The following is a 27,690-nucleotide window of genomic DNA, read 5'->3' as shown; positions in this document are numbered from 1 at the left end:
AGAGCGAAATAGATACCTGAGTATAAAGTGTCATAAAATGATGAGTAAAGAGTGTGCAGAGAGAGGACCTTGAGCCCCAGACGCCAAATTCTATGTCCATGATTTATTTAGAGATCTTGGTCTCTGTGTTTTCATTCACAAATTGGGAGAAACCACCTTACATATAGCATAGGGATAAAGTAAGGAATAGTGAAAATGGCCTCTGGTCATTTTAGGAGCCCACAGGTATATAGCACTGGAGTGGGCTATATAGACAGGAAGAAAGTGAGATAAAAGAAAATGCCCCTCATCTTTCCAATCCCACTGAGAATTCAGAACCCAAGAAATAAATTGAAGTAGGAGCTACTGAAAGTCTTTTATTAAGTACAAATTCACAATGTAAACTGAACCTGACTGTCCTGGCATAGGTGCTCCTTAGTGTTTGTTGATGGATGGATTGAATGCTCAAGAATGAGGGGCACAAAGTAGGAAGAGCCCAAAGGCTCAAGGCTTCCCTGTGTTGTAGGCCTTCTGCCACTGGAATGTCTGCTCCCTGGGAGCAGGGACCTCTTTCAGTGCTATATCCCTCTCTCTAGGTGCTATATCCCAGCATCTAGAACAGTACCTAGCACAGAGGAAAGACAGCAGTTAACACTTGTGGATTGAATAAATGCATGGATGGGTGGATAATTGGTACAAATGATGGAAATTACTGCCAAATATGTATTAGGTAGATCTTCAATGTTAATAAAACATTATAAAATATTAGTGACCACTTTCCATGGAAGAACAGATGAAGAGGAGAATGTATATTCATTAAAGTGTAGTAAAAGTTGAGCTGGTGTGATATGAAGTAAATATTCAAGAAAAAACAATCTGACTATTTGTGGGACGTGGGTTTAACAGCTCACAATACCACGTCTACCAGGTGGAACCCCAGGCTTTCTGAGCCACATGTGCCTACACTCATTCTTGCATAATTACATACTTCCACGAACTCTTGGAGAGTTCCAAAGCCAACTTCACACATTGCATTCAAGGTGAGTGTGATCAAAAATTTTCACAAGGAAACTGGTGTTTTATTAAGCACCTAGGCCTCCCTGAAGGGCTTTATGTAATGAAGAAGATAGAATGACGCTTGACAACTGCCCAAATCAGACAATGATTAGAATACTCCAAATTTATAGGATAGCTGAAATTTATTCAGAACAGCCTAAATTACTGTATCTGTGGAGTTTTTTGCTTTAGAAGAGATAGTTTATAGTTTGAATGACAGAAAGGCGAAGGGCATTGGATATTGACTCATCTAAAAAGGGTATAAAGCTATTTGTATTTATAAAGATGCATGGCACACATGGCCTGTTTCCCTCAAATCTATGGGTCTAGAAAGCTAATTTACAATTCCCTTGGTTAGTAAGTAACACTATATAATCTCTAGATCAGAACACTCATATTAAAAGCAATGTGTAACTTCACCCCAGTCTTTTACCATTGTGTTTGCATTAAAGTATTTATGGTAATTGATTGCGTTAGACATCTAACCACCTTGATGGTTCTTCTCTAGTTGTTCTCCTCTTTGTCAGTTTCCCTTTTGAAACTTGGTACCCAATCCAAACATATCCCATCAGTGTGGTGTGCTGAGTGTGGAAAAAAGCAGAACTCTCACCTCTCTTTCTTCAGATATTATAACTCCATTGATGTAACCTGCTTACTACACAAGATTTTTGAGAATTACCTCTCAGAGCTGACTCATATTGAACTACAGTTAACCAACACTCCTAATTTATTTTCTGACTACTATATCTATCTCCTATGTTGTAACCAGTAGTTGGCCTTACATTTATTTTCAATAAAATCACATCCTAAAATATATGTAGGATTTTCCCCACTACCATTCTAAGCAAAATTGAGACTTGTTTTGCTACCATAATCATCCACTGTATCAACTTTAGAAATACATGAATGCTCTCTCTAAATGTTTTGTCTTCTCCTGCCTTCCCATCAACTCAGCATCCCATTAGTGCAAGATTGAATTCCGTGATTCACAAGTTCAAATGTTACCTCTTTAGTGTCTATTCATATCATCTATTTAAAATGGACCCTCTTGGGGCCAGCCTATGGTCTGGTGATTAAGGCAGCCAAATCTCACATGACCAAATGCACGGTTTAAGTCCTAGACCCGATGACTTGAAAAACACTCCAGGCACATGTGGATGTGTGCCCCAAATCCTGAAGAGAGAGAAAAATTAAAGAGAAGGATTATGACATGACCATTCTCCATGGGGGCAGGATGTTATCCCTTTCTCTCTCTCTCTTTCTCTCTCTCTCTCTCTCTCTGTGACTCTGACAAGCACATATACCCTGGCAAATTAAAAATTAATTAATTAATTAAAACTGATCCCCACCTCTGATTTGATATACTTCCTATACTTGGCTTTTTTCCTCCATAGCGCATATATAATCATCTAACATACTACATATTTTACTTGTTGGCGGTTTTTATTATCTTTTTGTCTGATAGACATATAAACCCTATTAAGGCAGCAAGTTTTATCAGTTTGTTCCCTACTAGATCTCATCTTTGTTTTATGGATATGGTTGAATACATCAGTGTCCTCATCCTTGTCAGCAAGAATGTTAAATTAACTAGGCCAAAATTAGAATCTGATACATTCTACTAGAGATTGCTGCCCCTCATCAGATTGCTACAACTCTTTTGATCACTTACAGATCTACTTAATGGTATTAGCATCCAAGTCAACTTGTCTTCACTTTATCCAGAAGGTTATGAAAAGACTTTTGTCACTTATTTTTCTATTATTATTATGTATTTATTTGTTGAAATCAGATATTTTGTGTTGGTGGTGGCTCTCTGATCTATTTATCTGGAAGTTCTTTCCAAAAAAAAGGGAAGTGGGATTCATCTGACATAACTTATCACTTCCTCTTTGTAACTGCACATAGATCATCCTTTGATAGCTCATTTCAAACCCTGTTCTAGAAGGACAGGACATTAGCAGACTCCCTCCAGACCTGAAACTGTCTTGGTTAGGGCTCAGGGCTTGTCCATAGAATGAACATTAACTGATAGAGGTGGCGTGCAGAGTTGGAAGGCTAATTTCTGATACCATTGTTATATCATATACTTTATTATTATTTATTTATACCATTATCGTTTCATGAGTAGTTGCTACATGCAAACAATAAAGATCTCAGATCTGGGCTATGTTTAGTTTATTTTTATTGCTACATGATCTAAAGGATTTATAGTTCATTTATCTTTCCTTTTTTCCCATTATTTCTGATTCAATTGTGTTTTAAGTGCTCATCATCTTATCACTGAATTATTGCAGTTGCTTCCTAACTGACTCTGGGCCTCCCATCTCTTGCTTTTCCATTGTAGACTCTCCAATCAGCTATTTGCCTGGAACCCAGCTACTCAAAATGTGGTGTATGTACTATAGCATCAACATCTCTTGGGAACTCATTAGAAATGCAGACTCAGTCTGCACTTAAAACTTACTAAATCAAAATCTGTATGCCAACAGGACTGCAGATGATTCATATCAACGTTAAAGTTTGAGAAGCACCGTCCTTTCATTTATTGTGCCATTCCCCTGCTAAGTTTAGGCCATCCTTAACTGAGCCATTTCCAAACTATCTCAGCCAGAAAAGGATCCACTTTAACTTGCAGATGAGTTCATTTTGACATGAAAGTATAAATGCCCACCTATCCCTTCTACTCATTGATTCTGAGAATAATGAACAGACTTATCTAGATAACTTTAGAGCACTTGTAAAAATTATCTAGATTCAATTAGAGACTTCCTTTTGGTAAAAACAAAATATATTGGATTTTGGTGAGTGAGAATTAAGCAGCACTTGGGAAGCATATCTGATGAGTTGATTGAAAATACTCCTGTTATTTATTATATACTTGCAGTGTATTTGATGCTGTGTTAGGTATTTTGTATGTTTAATTGAAGTCTCACAGGAATCCCATCTAGGTGGGTGTTTTTATCCCCATTTTATATGTGAGAAAACTAATACTCAAAAAATTTAGTTTATCCAGAGTCACAGTACTGCCTAGAGTTCAACTACTCTTATAGTAACAAAACAATGAAACACAGTGGGTGAAACAAATAGCTCTGTCCTGAGGGGATAGGTGAACCTAGATGGGAGGCTCTGATGCTCTCTGAGGTCAGCCAGCTTCTTTCTGCCAGATTGCTTTGTCATCACCAGGATGTTCCATGTCCTTATGGTTGGAGCTGGTTCCTGCCATTGGGAAGGAGGGAAGAAAAGTGAAAGGCATGCAGTTTTTTAATGAAAATTTAATCTGGTAGTTCTGTCTGTCACTTACATTCATAATCTGTTAATTTGGCTATAAGCTTGGCTGCATGGCCACACCTTATTGCAACAGAAGCAGAGAGATATGAAACTTGGAATTATTCACTAAAAAGGAGGTGGGGAATGGCTATGAGGGGAAATTAGAGGCTCAGCAATAGGCATCTATCTAATTAGTGGAAGAGCTAGATTCGAATCCCATGACTAAAAGCTGTGTTCTTTCTACTACATTTTTTTGTTACCACTTCCTATATTTAAGTCAAAAATGTTGAATTGAGATTGACTGGAATATTACGTCTAAGTCTATTGTTTAGTCAGAATTATTTATTCCTTCTTTCTTGCCACTCTGATTACCAAACAAGTTCTGCACCAAATTGTTATTATTTTGATGATGTTATTTTAATTTGTAAAATGAGAAATTTATATTTATTTTCCTTCAGTAGTAATAACATAGTAAAACATTTCACCAATTCTTAGAGGTCCTATAGAACCATGTGATAATGGGTTGATAATATTGACTTTTTTTAATGACCGAATGACCATCTCCTTTAAAACAGGTATCACCTTAGGAAAATGCATTGTTCAAAACATTTCTGATCTTTTGTTTTGGCTGGTATAGCAGTCAACTCTTGCTGCGATAATGCTTCATAACACCACTGCCAAAGGCTCAGCCATATAAGGAATATTTAATGCATGTGAATGTGGGTCCCTGACTGGCCAGCTCTATTCCAGGAACCTCTTACCCTCTTTCTGAGATAGCAGACTAGTTTGGACATATTTTTCTCTGGTAATGGCATAGAGAATAAGTGGAAACACTTGAGGCTTCTTGAGGCCTTGGCTGGCACAACCTATTAGCTAGCCAAAGCAAGTCATGTGGCCAAGCCCATGGTCAAGAGCCATGGGACATGCTCTACACCAAAAGTCAATCACAGGATAAAGGGTATGACTACAGACATAGTGAAGGACTGGGACCAACACAGAAATCTGTCATCGCTTTGCATTAGCAAATTATTTTGAATATTTCCAGTGATGGTGGATCTTTTAATGGTGGCTTTGAATTATTTTAGATTTTGGTGAAATAGCTAAGTTTTAAAATGAAATCTGAGCCAGTCAATGATGTGGTGGTAAGGAGGCTGGATCCCACATACCCAACTGAGAGGTTTGAGTCCCAGATATAGTGGGTTGAAAAACATGCTGGGCATGTGCGCATGTATGCCCAAAATCCTGAGAGAAGAATAGATTAGTGTGGCCATCCCTCCTGGAAGATGATTTTGCTCTCTCTCTTTCTCTCTTCCTCACAAGTGCATGAGACCCATGGCAAAACTAAAAATTAATTAATTAATTAATTAACTAATTAATTAAAAATTTGAGGACTCATAGTAGCACAGAGGTTAAGGTAGCCTGATCCCTCATGGCCAACCTTAAGTTCTAGTTCCCAGACCTGACAGCTTGAAAAAGACACCAGGGACTAGCAGGTGGTTTGGTGGTTAAGGTACTGGATTCCCACATGACTGACCGTGGTTCAAGTCCCAGACCTGATGGTTTAGAAATCATACTGGGTGTATGTGCATGCATGCCCAAAATCTCTAGAGGAGAATGAATGAGAAGGAATTGTGGCATGGCCATCTGCCCTGGGGAGTGATTCTCACTTTCCTGCTCTCTTTCTCTGGTGAGTACACATGCTCTATGGCAAAAACCTAAGAAAAAGAGAAAAAAAGACACTGGGTGCGTGTGTGTGCCCAAAATCCTGAGAGGAGAATGGAGAAGAAGGGATTGCAGTGTGGCCATCCTCCCAGGGGGATTATGCTCTCCCTGATAAGTGCACATGCTCTATAGCAAAAATATTTTTAATAAATAAATTAATTAAAATTTGAGAATCAGTTTAAGTTTTATCTTTGAGGAGGAAGGTAGCTATTTAAGGATTTAACAAAGTAATGAGACATTTCTGGAAGAATTGGTTTGAGAGTATGGCATTCAGTGGCGAAACTGTTGGAATAAATGTACAGCCTTCCAAGGTGACCACTTTGAACATTTGGTCCTAAAATCTTTTATTTTTTTTTTCCCCTAAGGCTTTATGGCTCACAGTAATTTGTTACCACTTTGTCCCAGTGTAGGAAGGGGAGTAAACAGAGGCTCATCCCTGACCCTTAGACTAACCCTGGAAAAATATGCTTTGTGTGCAGGTTCTCATTGCCAAGTCCCCCCTGGCTCCCTTCACCTCATTTGTCTACACCATCAAGGAGGAAGGTCTGGTTCTTCAAGGTAGGATCCTTGGATTAAGCCATTTCTTAAACTGATTATGCTCCATTTTGCCGGTTCTAATTGTGATTACTACGATGGTCCTGATACAAGCTATTTCAGGACAAAATCAAGTGCCTAGGTAAGTTGACCAGTGATATTTAACCTGATAAGATAACATATTGGTAGTTGTGACAAAATTTTGACAGAATGTTGAGGTAAGGATAAGGGAGAACTGCAGAATTTCATAAGAGAGTAAGACAACCAAAATACGAAGGTCAGACCATGAAAGCTAGGAACTCCCACTACCCCCCCACCCCCCCAGTCCTCTTTGTGGGCCTTAGGGTGTGAACTGGGCAGTAAGTCCAATGCTGTGTGCAGGAGCCAACACTGCCTCAGAGCCCTCTCACTTAGCAAGCTGAAAAACCATCTGGGCTGTGGAACATAGTGTCATGACACCACGGCACCTACTTCCCTCGTCTCTGTCTGATTATTCCATTTCCTTTTCTAATGTCAAGTTTCAACAGGACCTTTATGCTGGGGACGAGGCCTTGCTGACCTGCAACTTGTGACATGGGTCTGGGACTGGGAAGGAACTGAGTTCTTGCTTAGAGTGGAGCATATTATGCCACAACCTAAAACTCAGAACAATGGCTCATTCCTAGATGCCGGATACTCTGATGGTTAGGAAAGCACATGATAACAGGTCTTTCTGGAAAACAATTAGCATGAACCAGTAAACTCAAACACTATCAAACTTAGCATCACCCCACAGAGTCAGATATGTAAAGCTGTTTTGTGGGTTAAGAAGTTTCCACAGAGAAGTGCTCAGGCTACATATCTATATCCTGCTGTCAGGCTGTGCCCCCGACCCCCATGAACATCTGGCCTAGACCATAGCTATACCATTGCCATTGCTGGCCAGGGTAGGAATATCTATCCCTATTGTATCTTGAAAGTTGAATATTTTTCCCAGGCTTGTAAAACAGGACAGTCCCTGCAATATCCCAATGTCCCAATGGAGTCACATTGCATGGCAACAATCTCACAGGGATTCTATCGGAGCAGGCTGGAACGTTTACCCCTGACTGAGGAATAGGCTGTAGCCTTTCCTTTCCTTCCCCTTCTAAAATGCTTGTTCCTTAATGGACTCGCAAAGCGACCTGTTTTGTTTGGTACAGCTGAACTCCACAGCAGGGACTCTCGGGTCCACAGAAATTTGGGGTAAGAACTACTGACCTTTGGCTCTTAGCCTTTGACTTATGCTATCCAAGTTCCTTGGTAAATATTTCTTTTTACAATTGCAAATATTGTTTTCTGACAAAGAAGAAGAGATTTTAAGACCAGATTAAGCAAAGCAAACAGCAGGGCCCTTTGTTACATACTCTCTAAGGGTGGATAACTAATAAGCAATCAGAGAGCTGGACTTTTATTTACTCAATAGAGGGTGACTTTCAGCTCTTCATTTTTAGAGGCTTTCTTTAAAGATTAGAAGTCTAGTAAACGGCAAATTTAGATAAAGATTTCAACATAATTTTGGGAGCGAGAGTCACATCTGCCCAGATGGCTTATGTTGAGTGCCTTAATATGTTGCCTGTACCTTGATCTCTTAGTGTTTTGGTAAATAGCATTTCTAATCCTGGTAATTTGGATAACCTGGTAATTTGGATAACCTTTGGAATAATATTTGTGGAAACAAGATTTATTGAATTGCTTCTCTGATGCTCATTACTAAAATCATGAATTTGACAAGCAAGAGTAAGTTGTTGATAGAAAGCTAAGACTAGAATACAATGAGTTGGCAAGGAATGACTATTAGGAAAAGTTGGGAAATCAGGGCAGAAAAATGTATGGGAGGCCTCAGAATCTCACCTCCTTGCTTTCTAAGTGTTTTCTCTGTTCCATGCCCCCAAGCTATGTGTCCCTCTGGGGGTTTTTCTGGAGGCAGTGGAACTCTTCTGCTTGTATCAGCATTACCCCTGGGCTTTCTCTGCCCTCTTAGGATGTGTTCCCAAGGACTTTGGTACAACAAAAGGAATTAAGCTCCCTAGAAAAATGAGGAGCCTTCCTTCACTGGAGAGACCCCTTGTATTCCAGTTCCAGCTCTTATGTGTGATCTTCAGAAAAATCCCTGGGGCCCAACAAAAAAGAAGAAAAAAAAAAATCCCTGGGGCCCTAATTTTGTCAGAAAATGAAAATGTTAACCTTGATTCAAGGCTTTGAAAACTGTTGCAGCCTATTGGTGGATTATGAAATGAACTTGATGAGTCACAACCAGCATTTTAAAAGGAAAGGGGGAAGGGAGAAAAGGGGGAAGAAAGGAGAAAGGGGAAAAGAAATAGAGAATGGAAAATATCAGATTATAGCACCCATGGTGTATCATTTCATGAAATACTGATCAAAATATTGATCACATATTGTTTCATGATTGTGTATGTGTGTGCACATTAGGAGTTTATGTATGGGGGTTGCAGTGTGAAATGTTTTTCTTATTTTTATTGTAGTAACCAGCCCAGGTGATTCTAGTAACCAGCCCAGGCCTTCTCTCTCCAGTTCTCCTAGAAAATGATGTACTTGTCATTGACTTAGCTCAATACAGTTGTTCTCTTGAGATCTCTGCATGCTAGAACTTAGGTTCAGTTCCTTCGCAGCTATTTTCCCCCATTCTTACCAGATGACTGAACTAAAAGACACCTGCACAATACCCCAGGCTTTAAGCAAAGAAACCCTTAATCCCTGAGTGGTAAACTTGCAAAGGTGCTAGCAGTCAAGGCCAAGAAGCTTTCCTTGTGTGATGAGTTGCTCTGGCATTACAGCATTGAGCTGCCAAGGAGGCTCCTTCCTGGAGCTCTGGAATATGCCGTCCATGTCTGAGGGGCATCTGCAGAGAAGCAAGGGCTGGAAGAGTGAGGGCAGCTTCTGCATTACCAACTTAGAGAAGCTGTGACCACTTGTGGCTTGACACTCAGTCTTAGTGACAGAGCCAACCTGGAGTGGGGGGGAGAGAATATTCCAACAGGCAATCCTTGGGCTGGGGGTGGGAGGTTGTTAGTGAACTTGGGGAAACCCTGCGGTGCCTTTTATCTTTAGCAAGCCCCAGGATTCCTACTGGCCTGCAAACCAGGCGGTTTTATAATACCTGAAGAACTCCTGAGTGCATAAGCAGAAGGAAGAAATAAAAGGTGAGGATGGAATTCCATTTGCTACTCCACAGGCCTTTCCCCAGGCTGGTTCTCAAGGATTAGGATGCTGAGAACAGGCAGCAACTGGGGCCTTATACCCTTCCCTTCCCCTTTGTTCTGTGGGATGGGAGGGACAATGAACGGCAGGCTGAGAGACTGAGGGGCTGATTAGAGATTTCTCAGGCTGCTTTTTGAAACACTTGAAGGAGCCCGTCCATGCTATTGTTGTAGCAAAATAGAAAGCAAAACTATTCTCCTTTGAGGGAAAAAAGAAAAAGTGAAAGAAAGAAAACCCACCCTCCCAGCATCTTCAGGAGGCTGAGACTCAGGCCATTAACATGGTAATACTGTCCTGTTTGCATCTTCTTTGTCCCTTGTTTGTCTGGGATCCTGGCCTCTCATTGCTGGGCCCTGGACTCTGGAAATACTTGAGTCCCAAAGAAGAGGGAGCTCACAGTGACCAGCTTCCTGAGAGGGGTCCCAGGCAGAAGGTTAGCCCCTTTGTGCAACTGAAGTGAAAAAGGTGGGGGTGGGGGAGAATCCCATGACTCCACTTTAACTTTTGCCCCCCAGAGTTCACGAAAATCCAGTGCCCATCAAGTGGAAAAGCTTAGAGGTTTGGCTTGCTGAGAGTGAGGCCCAGGGGTGTGGGGATCTAGTAGAAAGGGGAAAGGAGAGGTTGGCTTGGGAATGAGCTTTACTGGGGTAGGCCCACAGAAGCACCTGGCTGCAGAAGGGAATGGGGGGTTGTCAGTGTGCCTCAGCTTGACCCACAACTGCTCATTTCCTTTGTTTGCTAAACAAGCCCCAAATGTTGTGCCACCCAGAACCCAGCTGTGACTGAAGGCCAATAATAAAGATTCTGTAACTGAGAGCAGCCAGGCTGTGTTGCTGATGGTACAAGAGGCCCAGGGAAAACCTTAAACCTGATTCCCCTGCAGCCTTCTTGGCTCACTGGATAGAGGCCTGAGAAGGGACTGACCTCGGAGAATGAAAGATTTTTCTGATTTTAAATTTGTTTTTCTTTATTCACAACAGAACACACATGTAGGTGAGAGAGAGTGATGAACACCCATCATGCCCATACCACAGTCCCCTTCCTGGATTCACACCGTGACTGCCATGTGGGGTCTGGCTTCTTTTTAGTGGATTACTGTTGTGCCACAGGGTCGGCCCATGAAAGACTGAATCAGCAAGGCCCCTGTTTATTACTCCTTGCTTATACTCTCCTTTTTCTTTGGAATCTAGAGGGCATTTGAAAAATAAAAGCCAGGTGGTTGTGAACAGGACAGAAGATAGTGGCTTAGTTTCTCAGTGGGGCAGAAATAGTTTTTCACATTGTTTTTACAAAATCAAGACCAGGTAGGACAGGTTGGATTTAGTTTCTGGTGCTATCCTTTGCTAGTTTAGATTTGAATGAGCAGCATAAACCTTAGGATAGTGCGGGGGAATCCCACAGAAGGCTAGGCACCCTGTGATAGGTCCAGAGGCAGTCCCGGAAATGAAACTTGTTTCCTATTTCTTTAGCCACTTAGCACAGGGCCTCAGAAGAACCAGAACACAATGAAACAATCATATTTTCAGAGTTGGAAAGCTATATGCCTCATCTTTGTTGCTTTGCTTTTACAATCAAGAGTGGTTTATTTGATTGCCTTTTGAAGCATATCAGGAGAGGCATTAATCTCCTCTATTTGTTCCCTTGTCACAAACTTGGGTTAAATTCTTCCACCCCATTTTCTTAGTCACTGAGCCAACTTGATGATTTATTAAAATATTCTTTCCCCCAAAATACCACCATCTGAGTTCATCAGATTTCCGTTTGAATTAACAACCCATCCAAATGTTTTCTGCCTGGAGCACTCAAAGTGACCCAGAAGATTCTCATTCTATTTCCATCCAGGTACAGAGATGTCTGCATAGTAAATACCACCCACACTCTTGGCACAGTCAGGCTCTTGTGGGAGACTGAGCAGAGAGCCTTGGGATACAGTGGAGCAGAGAGAGAATGAGCTCTGCTCCCAGAGGTCATGGAGAAGAGAGCTGAGTGGGCCTGTCACATTGTCCCCAACCTGTCAGGTGCCAGCAGTCTCAGCAAGCTGGCCCAGACCACAGTACTGTCCTTTACTGCTCTGTCAGCCTCCTGATGTGAGGCTTCTAGGGGAAATGAGGAAGGATGCCCAAGTGCCCAGTGCTCTTCTCCTTTCTTACTGTCCCTCGACGACATCTTCCCACATGAGCTCTCTGTTTTGTTCACTTCTTTTCCATTGGCTGTTGGTCTCAAAGAGAAATTGTTATCAATGTGGAAAAATATTTTTTATTGGGTCATCAGAAAAGTCATGACATATTTTTGCGTGGAAAAACATAGAAAAAAATAAATCATGACCTTTCCAATGACCCAGTAATATAGAACAGTACAGAAAATCGTAAGACATGAATTTTACACCCAGAATTAACAGATGTTAAAATTTTGTCCCAGTTTGGGAACCAGCAGTTAGCGTAATGGCTATGTCGCTGGACTCCCACGTAGTCGACCACGGTTCATGTCCCGGACCCGGTGGCTTAAAACTCACGCCGGGCGCGTGTGCATGCGTGCCCAAGATCCCGAGAGGAGAATGGAGAAGGGATTGCGGCATGACCAACCCCCCTGGGGGGTGATTTCTCGCTTTCTGTCTCTATGTCTCTCTCTGTCTGTCTGGCGAGCGCACGCGCCCTATAGCGAAAAAACCTCTCCAAAAAAAAAAAAATTCTGTCCCAGTTGTTTGACAAGTTTTATCACAGGAATAAAACTTGTCAAAGTTAAAAATTCCTAGGGAACCAGCAGTTGGCGTAATGGCTATGTCGCTGGACTCCCACGTAGTCGACCACGGTTCATGTCCCGGACCCGGTGGCTTAAAACTCACGCCGGGCGCGTGTGCATGCGTGCCCAAGATCCCGAGAGGAGAATGGAGGAGAAGGGATTGCGGCGTGACCATCCCCCCTGGGGGGTGATTTCTCGCTTTCTGTCTCTATGTCTCTCTCTGTCTGTCTGGCGAGCGCACGCACCCTACAGTGAAAATCTCTCAAAAAAAAAAAAATAAAAAAAAAAAAAAAGTTAAAAATTCCTTTGTACCTACCCTTAAGTTACTCACTGGCCATCCTGCACCTCTTCACAGAAGTAAAAGCTCTTCAGGATTTGGTGTATAGCCTTCCGCTCCATTCTTTTCTGTATGTATATTAATCTACTCATAATATGGTGATTGTTTCGACTACATTCTAAAATTTGCATAAGTAGTTTATCGTTCACACCATTTCACAAGTTGGTTTTGTTGATTATCATTGTGTTTTTACTATATATCCATGTTGATACACTTAGATCATGTTCTTTCATTTCAGTTTAGAATGTGTATCCATGGTTCAAATATACCACATGTTATCCACACCCCTACTCATGGAAATTTTTATTATTTGTAACTTAATGAATTTCATCAAACATATCTCTTGGTAGGCAGGTTTGAGGTTTCTCTAGGTATGTATCAAAAATGGAATGATGGGGGAACCAGCAGTTAGCGTAATGGCTATGTCGCTGGACTCCCACGTAGTCGACCACGGTTGGCGTCCTGGACCTGGTGGCTTAAAACTCACGCCAGGCGTGTGTGCATGCGTGCCCAAGATCCCAAGAGGAGAATGGAGGAGAAGGGATTGCGGTGTGACCATCCCCCCTGGGGGGTGATTTCTGGCTTTCTGTCTCTATGTCTCTCTCTGTCTGTCGGGCTAGCACACTCCCCCTGTCTATCGGGCTAGCCCATGCGCCCTATACAAAAAACCCCCCCAAAAAAAAAAAAAAAAAGGAATGATGGGACCAGCAGTTAGCATTATAGCTATGTCGCTGAACTTCCATGTAGTCGACCACAATTCGAGTCTTGGACCCAGTGGCTTAAACTCATGCCAGGTGCGTGTGCATGCATGTCCAAGATCCCAAGAGGAGAATGGAGGGGATTGTGGCATGGCCGTCCCCCCTGGGGGGTGATTTCTTGCTTTCTGTCTCTCTGTCTCTCTCTGTCTCTCTGGTGAGCGCACACACCCTATAGAGAAAAACCTCTCAAACAAACAAACGAACAAGCAAACAAATGGAATGATGATCTCAGGATATACAATTTATATCCTTCTTATGTATTCCCAAATTGTTCTCCAAAGAGGTTACCAATTTACACTCCCTCTGGATGTGGTGGACCAGTTTCTACACAGCTATGTGTAATTGTAACTTTATTGTCAGGTTTCCATAGACAATCTTCTTAGGCATTCTTTATAGATGCCTATTTTGTCTCTGCCATTGGAGTGGAAGTTCTCCATTGCCTTTAGAGAGAACTTCTGCACAGTCCATAGGCTTTATGCTTGTACTTAAGACAATCAAAGGTATTTCATTCCTCTACAGTAACTATATACACTCCTAAGAAAGAGAGCTTCCAGGGGCCACGTGGTGATGCAACAGTAACAAGGTGCTCTGCAAGGCTTGACCCACATGGGAACAGCCAAGGTTCACATCCCTAGGCCTCCTTAGACAGATGTACAGATATATGTCTATGATCCAAACTGACTGAGTCTGGGGGTGGATCATGGCATAAGGACCTGTACCCTTCAAAGAAGAAGGGAAAAAAAAAAAACTTAAAGAGAGACAGAGAACTTTTAGTCTTGTTAATCATCCTGATTTTCAGGCGAGGGAACAGAATTCCAGAAAGGTGAAGTAATTCTCACTGATTCAAACTTGGTTTTATAGCCCCTTCCAAGTACACTGTCTGGGTTTCTAAGATTTCAGTAAATCAGAAATGGGTTCGAATCCCTTTATCTTCCATCATGGAAGCTCCTGGGACAACCTAACTCTGAGGCTTCTGGGGCCTCTGTTGAGATACCCCTGACCCATCCTAAATCTTGAAATTCTAAGCTAAAATGGATCAGTCACACTAAGATACTGATCCTTCAGGAAACTCCTGAGAATTGGGTTATAACTTTGGGTGTAATTACAACCTAAACTAATAGTGGCATACAAGATGGAGGTTCACTGCTCTCTCACAGAGCACTGTGAGAAATGCTAACCAGAAGTGGTATGGCAGCTTGGCCTCACACATTCATCTAGATATCTAGGCCATTGGCTTGTTGCTCCATCAGAATGTTGCCATTGTTATCACAGTCCAAAATGGCTCAGCCATTTCATCCCTCATGTCCTCTATCCAGGTAGCAGTATTTGTGTGGGACAGAGAATGATGGTGGGAGTGAAAGAATCTCCCTTCCTTTGAAGTTATCAACCAGAAGTTACACACATTATTTCTACTTCTATCATGCTGGCCAGACTATGGATATATGGTAAGAAAGGCTGACATATGGTCATTAATCTGCATGGCCATGTACCCAGTTAAATTTGGAGAGGAAAAAAAGGGGAAAATGAATATTCAGTGACACAGCCTTTTCAGAGGAGCCCACTTGTAGAACTTAGGCCCTGGGGTACTATAGTACATACAGACTGTGGGGCTGGGCATGTTGCATAATGAACTTACACTCTTGAAGTAGAGCATAAATATTGTGTGTCAAACATGCCATCATGACTTCTCTCTGGTTCCAGAGTCTAGAACAGAAAACTAAAGTATTACAGTTATTACTTCACCAAAGATCAGCCTCCAAAATTGTTCTCCCACCCAAAACCAAATCTTTCTCAGGCAAAGAGTTTAGTGTGTGTTTTGCTGTTATGCAGTATGCAAGGGAGAAACTTGAATGCGAGCTACTAGTGCTTATAGCACAAGGCAAGGTATGTACTTGGGTCCAAAGTCATAGACAACATTTTTTTCTAAAATGTTTTTTCCTGTCTCAACTTTTTAAAAAAGAAAAACATGGAACAAAATGTCAGTTGAAGTAAGATTTTAGAAGAAAACTTTGTTCCAAGGCCTGGACTATTCTTAGACTAGATCTATCCTCCTCTTTCAGAACCTGGAAGCCATTTGGCCATCCTTGCAGAATTAACAATCTGCATTTGTGAAAATGCTCAGGTAATAATACCAAAAGATGTTAAATCAATTCAGGTTGTTGCTTTTCTTTAAAAATCTCCTCCAAAAGGACTCGGTGTTCTTTCTGGAATATGATTTAAACGCCATTTCAGTGAGTTCAGTTGAACAAGTATTTGATGAACATCTATTGTTTGCAAAGCATGGTGCTCAGGGACTAGGGGATAGAAGATTAAAAAAAAAAAAGGTCCCTTTTAGTAGCTGAAAATCTAATTAGGGCAGATGTATTTAATAGGTTTAATCAAAAGCAAACTGTGACACCTATTATCAAAGTTCGAACAATTGTATATGGAAGGATGAGGAGGTGGTCCCATTCCAACTAGGATGACCGAGGAAGGCGCCTAGGAGTGCTTGAGACATGGACTGAATTTCAGCTCTTGAATACTGACAAAAAACATACCATTGTCTCTTGACAGAGGCCAGTTTCTTTTGCTGTTTGAGGATAGATTTGGGGACTGTGCAGAATGCTGATTAGTTCCATCACTAATGCTGATTAGTGACAAATGTTGAATCATGCTGACTAATGTGTTCTAAATGGATTGACTCAACAATAAAGGGAACATTGAGAGTCAAGAGTTCAGATCCTGAATTTCACCATGTGACAAAGTGTAAATTATTTAGCATCTTAATGCTTAATTTTTTTTTTGTCAATTAAAACTTGTTCACATAATAAGGATCCAATAAGTCACCTTGACTAGTAAATGCTTTACGTACTTCACAGACAGCAGAAATGCTTAACAACAGCTACCAGGACAGACTTCTGCAACCCTGGGTTATTCATAGTACACAGATTCTGGACATCCATCACATGCTGTTCTCTAGCCATGCGAAACTTCTATTTCCTCACACGTGCCATGGGAACTGGCAGACAGAGAACTGCACTCACCAAAACTGACAAAGAGAGGAGCTTTTGAAAAATCTTCCTATCTACCTACTGGGGCGTCTGTGTCTTTCTACAACAAATGTCGCCACAGAACGGAGAGCTTGCATTGCATACACAGCTCTTTCTCTTTTGACATCTCCCCAGCTAGACTGCTTGAGAACCTGGCCTTCCATGTCCAGATGTTTACTGAATTCTGAAGGCCCCCCAAAGGGCCCAAGTTCTTTTGTTGCACTCCAAATCATTTCCCACAGAGACTGACCGATGTCCTGAAGGAGCCCTTCAATAGGGAGGATAAATGAAGGCAGATGAAGACATGACCCCCTGAGGCTTGCCCACATCACTCTAACAAAGGGTCTGAGGCCAACCTTGTAAGGAGTGTTGTGGTCAGCATCGTCCTTATGAGAGGCCAAGCCTCCCCCACAGGGCTGCTTTCAATGGCTAGCATCATAGTGGAAGTATTGGGCATTTGTTAAGGGCTGTGGTGTGCTAGGTGTAGCACAAAACATCTAAATCATGGTCCCCTGCCTTTGTGAGGCTTCCCGGCTACAGATGGCAGCTGGCTTTCTCAGGGAAACTTGGGGGTAGTAGAATAAGCCAAAGAGGGGCTCCCACTTCTTTGAATGACCTCTTCTCACCCAGTGCAGTTAGACTCTCCTTTTGTCTATAGCTCTAAGAGGCCAAGCCAGGGCTGCAGGACCTTAACCCATGCATGTACTGTGTTTCTGCGTGTCTCTGGTTTGTGAAGACGTTGGCTCTGTGTGAGTAATAGGTATGGAAGAGGACTGCTGCTGTAGGGAAGGTTGCATTTAAATTACTTGTGGGAAGTTAGTATACTCATGACAACAATTTTTGTTTGTTTTTTCAAATTTTCTTTCTTTCCCTCTCTCTTTTTTTTTCCTTTAGGCAAACAGAGGCCATAGGGATAGTATGACCTTTGTCTAGAGCTGATGGGGGTGTGATTTGTGAAATGAAACAGAACCGGGCTGCTTGGAAGAAGGAAACGGAAGCCAACATAATGGGGATTAATTAGTTGATTGCTGTTGAGATGCTAACAGATTTGCTCCTGGACCATTGAGCCAGAAATTTCAGACCTAGCAGGGAAGGTGAAGATGAAGAAGCTTTTGTTCAGGTCTCTAGATGTGTAGGGCTAAGGGCTTTGCCACCATGGGATATCAACAGCCATAATAATAATAATTTGCACTTATATAGCACCTTTCAACCAGCCACCTCAAAGAGGTTTAACCACATTAATTAATTAAAGCCCACAATCCCCCTGGGGAGAGGAGGAGGATAGCTAATAAGATTTGTAATTACAGGAGGGAACATTTCCGAATAAAGTATTGTCCACCAAATAAAAAGAGTAGGTGTAAAGGAATGGGGGTCTCCAAAGAGTGACTGATTCAGAAATGAATCATGGAATGATGAGGGGGGTGCTGGGGGTGGGCATGGGCATGGGGGTCTGCTTGTGTGTCAGAGGGAGGTCGATGGCCTCAGAATGCACTGACAGGTTCGGATCCAACTGAGAAGCATAGCATGTATGGTATTAGTGGCATTTGGAAGGTCATTAGTGGCATAACTATTGTAGTGTAAATTCAAGTTTCACTGGTATATTGTGTATAGTTCTGTGAGACAAAGAGTGAGATTTATGCAGTATTTAATAAAGAATGAAATGATTTCTTTAGATTTAAAGCCCAAAGCTGGGCCAGTCAATTAGCAAATAAATCAGTTGGTGACCCATAGGATAATTTAGTCCTTTCCAGTAGAGCACCCAGCCCACCCGCTCCTACTGCCGTGGCCCTTCTGAATAAAGCATTAGACCGGATTTAGTGAAAGGTCTGGGGCTCTGGCCCCTTTGAAGCCAACATTAAATCTGTCCATCCTTTGGTACCAGGACCCTTCTGAAGCAAGCTGTTAGTCACTGCAAGCTGCCCTCAGCAGAACCACTTTGACCTGCTTCCCCTTCATAGATTAAGTGCCTGGAAGGTTGGAATCAAGTCTTGCCCTACTTTGTGTCTTCTGTTAGTGGCCAATAAGGTGGTCACAAAGTAGGTACAGATTGAAGAAGAATGGTTGAACAACTGAGTCCTTTAACAACGGAATATTTGTTGAACATATACCAACTGCTCAAGAAAAGCTCAAAAATAATAGGATGTGTGCCTTGTCCTTGAGAAGTGTATTACAATGAATGGAAAAAGACTCATAAGCTACTAATTATAAGGCAGAATGAAATAAAATGACAACGACAAGTGCATGTCTAAGCCTTATACTGCAGAAGCAAAAGAAGAAGCATCTTATTCAGCTAGAGAGAAATAGAGAAGGTATTCCTGGGGAGCAAGCAAGTGTGCTGAGCATCAGAAGGTGAAGGGATTTGGGTAGACCTGGAAGAGACCGAGGAAGCAGATGTCCAGGCTGTGACCACGCAACTTGCTCTGAGTCAAGTACCTTTTGAGTACCTTTTGTGGTCTTCAAGAGTGGATGTTTGTGAAAAGTGAGTTTTCACAAACATCTACTATACAAGGTGAGTTTTTACAACTGATTAAATATACATTTCTTATGAATTCTAATGGCATAACTTGGCTAATTTTAAACAAATTGAGAGGTTGGTGATGGAGTTTTCAACTTCCCCTAAACATGTCACCATGGCATTTGAGAAAATTCTGAAATATCTTCTGCTCACCTCATCTTCCCTAAAGCAGGCCATAAAACCTAGCTAAGCTTCTCCTGAAGTAGATCACAATACCTTCATTTCAGAGGAGCTCACCTATACCCAGAGGAAAGTTACATCCTTGTCTCTGACAACACAGGGACACAACGAAGAACATGTGCAAATAGGCCTTGTCAAGTTCCTTCTAGTTCATTACCAGTAGGTCATACCCTTTTGTCCTCCATTCATATTTCTACATGACTGCCTACTTTTCTTCCAAACCTAAGCAGGAAAACAGTTTTCCTTGGACCTTTGAGTCTTTGTTTCTGGAGTCTCCCATGTCATGTAAAACTTAGATTAAATAAATTTGTTTATTTCGTGTGTTAATTTGTCATTTTTTATTGGTGCCTCGGCCATGAGCCTTGTAATGAGTGAAGAAAAGATATTAGTTTTTCTCTCCTACAGTTTCTAGAGCCCATTGTAGGGTGGTTGAGACACCTACATCCACTCTGGAGCCTGCAGATGAGATCCTGGGACAACCGACCAAAAGCCAATGTCTATAACTTTTGATTTGGTCCTCATCCACTTTTGCTGTCTACCCAGAAAAAAGGAATCTAAATAGTTTACACGTTAAAACGAGTTACGCAAAAGATCCTGAAAAAAATAAAACACATCTCAAACCCAAATGTAAAAAATTGAGTGACTTCCTCTTTGAGACTACGCTATGTCCAGGAAATACCAAGACAGTGTTCTGTACCCAGTAACTGACAAATCAGTACAGGACTCTGCTGCTCCAAAGCCACAAACCCTGCTGCTGCAACAGGCCCGACACATTGCCTCTAAACCGAGCACTTGCTGCCCTTCTGACATATGCTTGGCAGGCACAGTCTTTTTAAATTTTTTTAGAATTATTTTATTTTATTTATTATTATTATTTATTTGACCAGAGAGAGAGATAGAGAGAGACAAAGAGAGAAAAAAAAGGGAAGTGAGAAAGCAAGCTGCCAGGCTGGGACTCAAACCACAGTCTGCCGTATGGGAGTCCAGCGCCTTAACTACCACACTACCTGCCGGCCCAACAGGCACAGTCTTATCTAATCCTCCTATTGGTCTTGTAAATAAGGACTTCATATTGATCCTTCTTCAGATGAGGAACTGAGGCAAGAGGAGCTCTTTCTCTTGCTGGAAAGGATGCCATGTGGATTTGAACTCAAGCAATTCTCCTTCCACTCACTCTTGCTCATGTAGTATTTCTGGTCACATGATTGCAGCCTCTCTTATTCATCCTCAATTCACTAAAGTACTCAGCACAATACTGTACACACAACACTACAGTGACTCAGTATTTTCCAAATAAAAGAATCACCATGAGCCATACTGGTGGTTTGATCTCCACTCTAACAAGTAGCTGCAGAAAGCCTGGGCAGTGGTGCTGAGAATATTGTAGAGGCTCCATCACTGCCTTCTCCTTTTTCCATCATTAAAGATATGAGACATGTACAGGAAAGTTCCCCCAGGGAATGTTCGCAAGACAGAAGACACAGGTGGTATTCTTCCCCATGAGCTGAAATACTGCCAAACTGGTACCACCCCATGAGCTGTTGGTGAGGCGTCTTGTTTGTTAAATTATTTTTATTTAAAGGAGTTAACAATGCAATTCAGAGATCTCTTTTTAGCTGGGTATATATTACATGTGTGTGCGTGTGTGTGTGTGTGTGTGTTTATGGTGGAGGTGAAACGAATTCCATCTTTGTCTTCCTAATCCTGCTAGCCTAGCTATTCTGTTGAGGTACTGAAATCCTGGGGAAGATTCAGAAGAGTGTGGTCCCTGTCAGTCCACAGGGTGAATATTTTTTTAATAAATCCAGGGATTCTGAACTTTATGTATAGTATCTTTTAGGTTCCATGTTGTGAGCCATATTAAATTACTGCTCAGAAACATGATTGTAAAAGTTTATGCGGCAAAGGCAATATTGCCAAACAGGAATTCTGGAAATGAAGGGTAAGGATTATTATAATGAGGAATAAGCAAGTGAAATACAAAATATATGATTCTAGCTTAAAAACTATAGTCTTAAAACCATCTGGAAGTGTCATTTCCCCCAAAACTTTGGTTTCAGGATTATACTCATCACTTTTGTCCTATAGCTATGAAAAGATTTAACTTTCTTTATTCAACTAACCAACTAAAACAGGCCTCTTTTTGGGCCAGCAGGTTGTGTGTTAGTTAAGCACTGTACTCCAACATGGTGGACTGTGGTTTGAGTCCTGGGCCTAGTGGCTTACTTTCTCACTTTCTCTCTCTGTCTCTCTCTCTCTCTTGCACATGCCCTATAGCAAATTGAAAAATAATGATAAAATTAAATAAATAATTATTTTAAAAGAGAAAAAGGCCTTTTTTTGCTCAAATGAAAGGAAGGCACCCAGTGCACTTCTCAGCTGAATATCCTAAGTGTGAGAGAAAATATGTTACCTACTTCCCTGAATTTCAGGGAAGACAGGGTTAGATAGAATACAAATTTTTCCAGAACTCCAAATAGATCTGGGAGGAGAAAAACTAATAAATCAGTGGGTAAATGATAACTTTGGGTTTGCTACCCAAAAGACAACCCCCCAAAATCTGAGTGACTTAAAGTCTATGCATAGGGACCAGCAGGTGGTGTGGTGGTTAAGGTGCTGGACACTCCCACGTGGCCAACCATGTGGTTTGAGTCCCAGACTGGTATCTTTCTCTCTTTCTTTCTCTCTCTCTCTCTCTCTCTCTCTCTCTCTGTGTGTGTGTGTGTGTGTGTGTGTGTGTGTGTGTGGTCAAATTAAAATACATGAATGAATAAATAAATAATTGTTTTTTTAAAGTCTATGCATGGTGTAAAGACTCTCCAGATGAGCCCTCCTCCATGTGGTTATTTAATATTGCATTTCAGTATCAACATGCACTTCCACAATTGCCACGACTGTAGAAAGGAGGAGTATAGAGGGGAGAAGAGAGAGAGAGAAAGTGTAAGAAAGAGAAGAGGATTGAGCCTGGCAATTAAGTTCTTTTCCCCAAGAAGTGACACACTTCACTACTGTTCTTACGGCTAAGCAGTCATGCGGCTACTCCTGATTACTTCAGTGAGAAAGGACAAAGCTCCCTGTATTTGGAAAGGAAAGCAAATTGGGATATTAATGAGCACTTGTCATTTCTGCCATCTACTGCTATACCCAGTAGGCTGGCAAATCTTTCTTTCATTATAGTCGTTCCTTACACATACCTTTTCTTTGGAATACCTGACCTGGCATATGTCAGAGATCTATGGAGTAGCGTTGGGAAAAGGAGACCAAACAATATTGCAGCCCATTTTAGTCCAGAGGTGACCTTTCTGAAAAAGAGGAACAACCAGGAGATACCAGTTAACTTTGGGAGCTTTTCCCTTAGAGCTGTCAGACCCTAATAACTCTGGAAAAGAAAAATGGGTTAAAGGGAACCCATTGCCCAGGGCTTTGTGTGAAAAGACTTCTGGACATGTGCCTTTCTACTTCCATCCCTCCCTTGTTACCAGACATGATTCAGATTCTCTTTAAGCCCTGTGACTTTTCCAGAAAGCATTTCTCCTTGTAACAGAGAAAGCAAGAGTGAGAGAGAGAAACTTTCCCTTATTATTCTTCCAATAATGAATTCCTGCTCTGAGTGGACTGCCTCCATGTGTTTCCAGTCAAGTGCTGATGGCAGCCTTGCTGGGGACATTTCCAAGAAACTGTGGACATGATAGATGAGGCCTCATGTTGACAAGAGCAAATCTTGGTCTTCCTTCCAGTTTATGCCTCTGGAGCCCTGAAATTGGAGATGAGAAACAATTCACAAAATTTTATTGGTGAACCAACATGGCCTCCACACCTCTTTGTACTTTTTAAATAGGCAAATATGTTGTGGTTTTAAAGCTTTCCTCAGAGAGATTTGTGGACCTGGATTTTAGTAACTTAAAAGGGACTCAACTTTCTCAGAACAAATAATTTGTTTGTAGATGCCAAGACTTCCTTTCTTTAAGACTTAAATATAGTCTTGACCAACCCTAACATCATAAGAATGAAGGGAGAAATTAGGTCACATTAGTTGCTGCAAAAAATGTAATCTCAAGTATATGAACTACTTCCTAATAAGCTATGGTAGTAGGCCCATGTTTGCTAAAAGACCTAACCCACTTACACTCCCCAAAGCAAGTATCTTCAGATAATAATTCTGTTTTCAACCTACTTGCATGAACCCTTTAGTTAAAGCTTTACTCTTTTGATTGGAAGAAGAGTCTTAATTATCTCAGGTAAAAGGGAACAGATGTCATTAAGAATATAGTTGATGTGGAATTGGAAAACTTTCTAAATAAAGGCTGCCCTGGGATTTCATTATTTTGGTGTGTCTGCTTTACTCTGCTCACATGGTCATTCTTTTTCCCAGCAGACTCGTCCAACATACTAGTTCTGCTTACTCAAAACTTTAGTTTGTATATGGCTCCTCCTGGTGTCTCTAGCTTGGCTCCCAACACCTCAGCCTTTGAACCATGGTTCCTCTTGGCTTTTGTCATTGGGTAAAAGTCCTAAGAAATAATCTGACTGGCTCATGTTCATCTTACTATTTTGTCTCAGCAACATCATTGGTCACTAGCTAATGAGTGTGGCTGTGGAAGACACTGAAAAATATGGCTTCCTAAGTAGCAAAATGTGTGGACAAGATAGCTTCCATTCACGGGGACCTTGCTTCTCCCTCTTCCTGTAGACTTGGCCTCCTCTCACAGTTCAGAATCTTGGCATCTTCCATCATTGCTAATGCTTCAAACTGTGACTCCAATATCTTCTGTTTCTCACTCTCTTGAAGTGCATGGTCAGAAAGGTAAAGGACTATGAATGAGAAAGATGAACTCTTGAGATTTCCTTAAGAATATAAGGAAAATTGGTAAAACTGTGCGATATGGAAGGAGGAAAGGAATTAAAACTGTTTTAACTAAAGAAAATCCTGTTCCCACCATAGGACCCAGGTGCCTTTCCTCCTCCCAATCTTTGGAGTAGTTTCCCTTTACTAAAACCAGACATCAGAAGAAGCAAGAAAAACTTTTGATGAGGAACTCTGACCAAGCAAGTAGGAAGATGATCTGTTTTCATTAATGCTCAAGACACCCTCTGACCCCTGCAAGGATCCCTAGTCCCCAGCCCCAACCCTCAGGCATCATGAAGCTCTGGTCCCAGATTTTTCACTAACAAGTCTCAAACAATTTATTTTCAAACTGAGGTTTAGAACACAAGTAAAGGACCTGGTTTGCATAAGGTTTTTGCTGATTATATTCTCCCAAGATACCTGAAGCTCTTCCCTGGGAGACATTCCCAAATCTTTATGCTTTTAGGGAATTAGTTACATATAGTGTTGCCCTATTTCAACTGAGTTAGGGAAAATTGTCTGAATTCACATATCAACCAGAGGACTAAGGGGGAAGTTGAATTGTGGTACTAGAATTTATGCTTTTTTAATTAGACATCATTCCCTTCATACCTCATCAGATAGTTAAAAGACCAGTCCAAACCATCTGCATTCTAACTTCAGGATTTCCATATTCTTTTAGTGGACATGAGGATAGGAGTGAAGTAGATGCAAATCTAAACAAGTTTCTCTGTCCTTTCCTGAGCTCTGTCTTTGTCAATGTTGATTACATCATTGGTCAATCTTTGTCTTATGATTGACACTTTTATCTACTGACTGAAATTGCAGCATTTCCCTAGGAACCCATGATGGCAGAGAAAGTACCTCTGATAGTATTTCTACACCTGCTGCCATGGGATTCTAGAATCAGTTCCTCTGGATCACTTCCAGACCACTGCTCATTCCATTTAGAATCTTAGGTTGAAGTCTATTGCCACTGGCTGTCCTCCGAGGCCCAAAGACTCATCTGGGGTTTGTCCAGCCTCTCACTCCAACATCATCATCCAAACTCTACAGTCATTTCCAATGTAGCAGCTTAAGAGTTGATGTAAAGATGAGGCAGAAGCCAGTTTGGCTTTCTCCCTGTTCTCTAGGCCCCTCTGGGGTTAATCAGCAACCACCTATCTTAGTGTCAATAACATAAGCCTTTCTAACTAGAACACCTGGTGGAAGCCCATAGGAAGGCTTCAGATGAAGCAAATTTTGCATTAATTATTCTGACCATTACTGTTTAAGGTGGACTCAGAATCTCCAGACAACAAACAGCTCGCTAAGCCCCACTAACTAGGTGAGTAGACCTTGGGTTTTATTAGTATTCTCTATGCCTACATTTCACTTCCAAAGAACCCTATGCCATGAACTTTAAGAGCACTATCTCTCCATTTTAGGCATATAGTTTGGCGAAATGGCCTATGTTCATCTCACTGGTAGAATTCTTAGTAGCATCTTCTTAGCTCTCTCCTCACTTCACAGCCCATCACAAAGTTGTTGTTCACACCGATGGAGAAATTATAGACCTTCTTAACTAGGATTACTGATAACTTCTCTGAATAGTAAACCCAAATGGTCTTGGGAATTAGTTGGTTGCCTGTGCAAGGGAGGGGAGGATGTGAGAAGGGTCAAAATGTGGGTGGAAGACACACAGAAAATAGTTTTTGCTCTATTAGTCTGGTCTGGCTGCCGTAACAAAATACCACAGACTGTGTGGCCTAAATGACAGCCATTCACTTTTTTTCACAACTCTGGAGGGTCAAAGTCCAAGATCAATGTGCCACCGGGTTTGATTTCTACTGAGGCCTCTCTCCTTGACTTGCAAATGGCACCTTCTCTCTTTGTCTTCACATGGCTACTTCTTTGTGTCTCTTCTTCTTATAAGGATAGTATTCCTTTTGGATTAGTATTCCAGCCAATGATATAATTTAACCTTAATTACCTCCTTTTAATGACTCTATCTCCAAATACAGTCACATTGATGGTTAATGCTTCATGTAGGAATTTTGGGGCAAGACAGTTCATCCCTTAATACCTGCCATAACTATTTTCCTCAGTAGGTCATTGCCCATCCTCTGATGCTGGCCTTCTAATCAGAATGGGAGAAAAGTATATATTGGCCAAGAAATGCAGGCATGACTGTTCAATTTGAGAACTGCTAAGCCAGGTAGGGAGAGTGCATAAGAGGGAAAGAAGGAAGTTGGATGGATGGATAGATCAAATGAATAAATTTCTTTGCTAGCATATTAGTAATACCAAAGCAGGGATTATTCTGCTTCTTTGGGATCATAGCTTTTTTTTTTTTTTAAAGAATTATTTTATTTTTATTTATTTATTTATTTATTTAAATTTGACCAGGGAGGTACAGAGTTAAAGAGAAAGAGAGAGAGAAAAAGAGAAAGTGAGAAAGCAAGCCACCAGGTCCAGGACTTGAACCTAAGTCAGCCATGTGGGAGTCCAGCACCCTTAACCACCATGCCACCTGCTGGCCCTGGTAGTCATAGCTTTTTACAGTATAGGAGATACAAGTTGTTGTTTTTTTTTTTTTGGAGAGATTTTCACTGTAGGGCGCGTGCGCTCGCCAGACAGACAGAGAGAGACATAGAGACAGAAAGCGAGAAATCACCCCCCAGGGGGGATGGTCACGCCGCAATCCCCTCTCCTCCATTCTCCGCTTGGGATCTTGGGCACGCACGCACACGTGCCCGGCGTGAGTTTTAAGCCACCGGGTCCGGGACACGAACCGCGGTGGACTACGTGGGAGTCCAGCGACATAGCCATTACGCTAACTGCTGGTTCCCAGGAGATACAAGTTTTTATCAGTCACGTTAGACTGGTAGCAGAGTTGTAAAAAGAGGCCAGATGAAATAATAGGGAACAGTGAAGGCTAACAAATTAGAGAGAGCATACCCCCTGTAAAGATGCAGGAGTTATGAAGCCGCTCTTGTTGACCAAACTTGAGTCAGTTTCCTCCAAGTCCTCTTTCTGACTAGGCCCCAAACATGGGCTCTGTCCTTGGCTTCTTAAGCTAGTTTTAGCAAAATTCCCGATTAGGCAGTTTATTGAAAAATCTCTCATCCTTGGTATCTGATCACCCTCGATAGCTAATAAAATTTTTAATCCCCCATACTTGTCAGCTTATCACTCTGGTCTGCCTCAGTAAGAATCCTGCTAAGTTGGTTTAGCCAGAATCACCCCTAGCTTTTGCTAGAGCTAAAAAAAAAAATCATATCCCAAAGTCTGGAGCTTTGGCATGCTGAATGCTTTGAACTTTCAGAGATTAGAAGGCCTCAGAAGCAGCCTTGAAAACAAAAGTCTCTCTCTGGCCTTCTCTTGACCTCCTGTCTCTTATTTTTCCCCAAAGTGAGTCACAGAAAGCAGAATTCCTCTTCCCCACATTCAGTCATACAAACTAGAACCCCTCTCCCTCAAGGGAAGCTATAAAACCTAGAATA

At 41.6% G+C, this 27,690-nt stretch overlaps 1 protein-coding gene across 1 annotated transcript in view; it reads left to right on the top strand.

The window, feature by feature from the left end:
- RAD51B (RAD51 paralog B) overlaps positions 1-18,079 on the top strand; it is a 646,490-nt gene extending 628,411 nt beyond the window's left edge. Inside the window, exons 10-12 of the mRNA XM_014591690.2 lie at positions 6,507-6,585; positions 15,696-15,757; positions 17,559-18,079. Coding sequence (XP_014447176.1) covers positions 6,507-6,585; positions 15,696-15,757; positions 17,559-17,597 — 180 coding nt within the window. The 3' untranslated portion in view covers positions 17,598-18,079. The remainder of the gene's footprint in view (positions 1-6,506; positions 6,586-15,695; positions 15,758-17,558) is intronic.
- Positions 18,080-27,690: the final 9,611 nt, after the last annotated feature.

This window comes from Tupaia chinensis, unplaced genomic scaffold, assembly GCF_000334495.1.
Source record: "Tupaia chinensis unplaced genomic scaffold, TupChi_1.0 Scaffold000609_1, whole genome shotgun sequence".
Lineage (NCBI taxonomy): Eukaryota > Metazoa > Chordata > Mammalia > Scandentia > Tupaiidae > Tupaia > Tupaia belangeri.
This window is presented reverse-complemented; position numbering and strand designations above follow the sequence as displayed.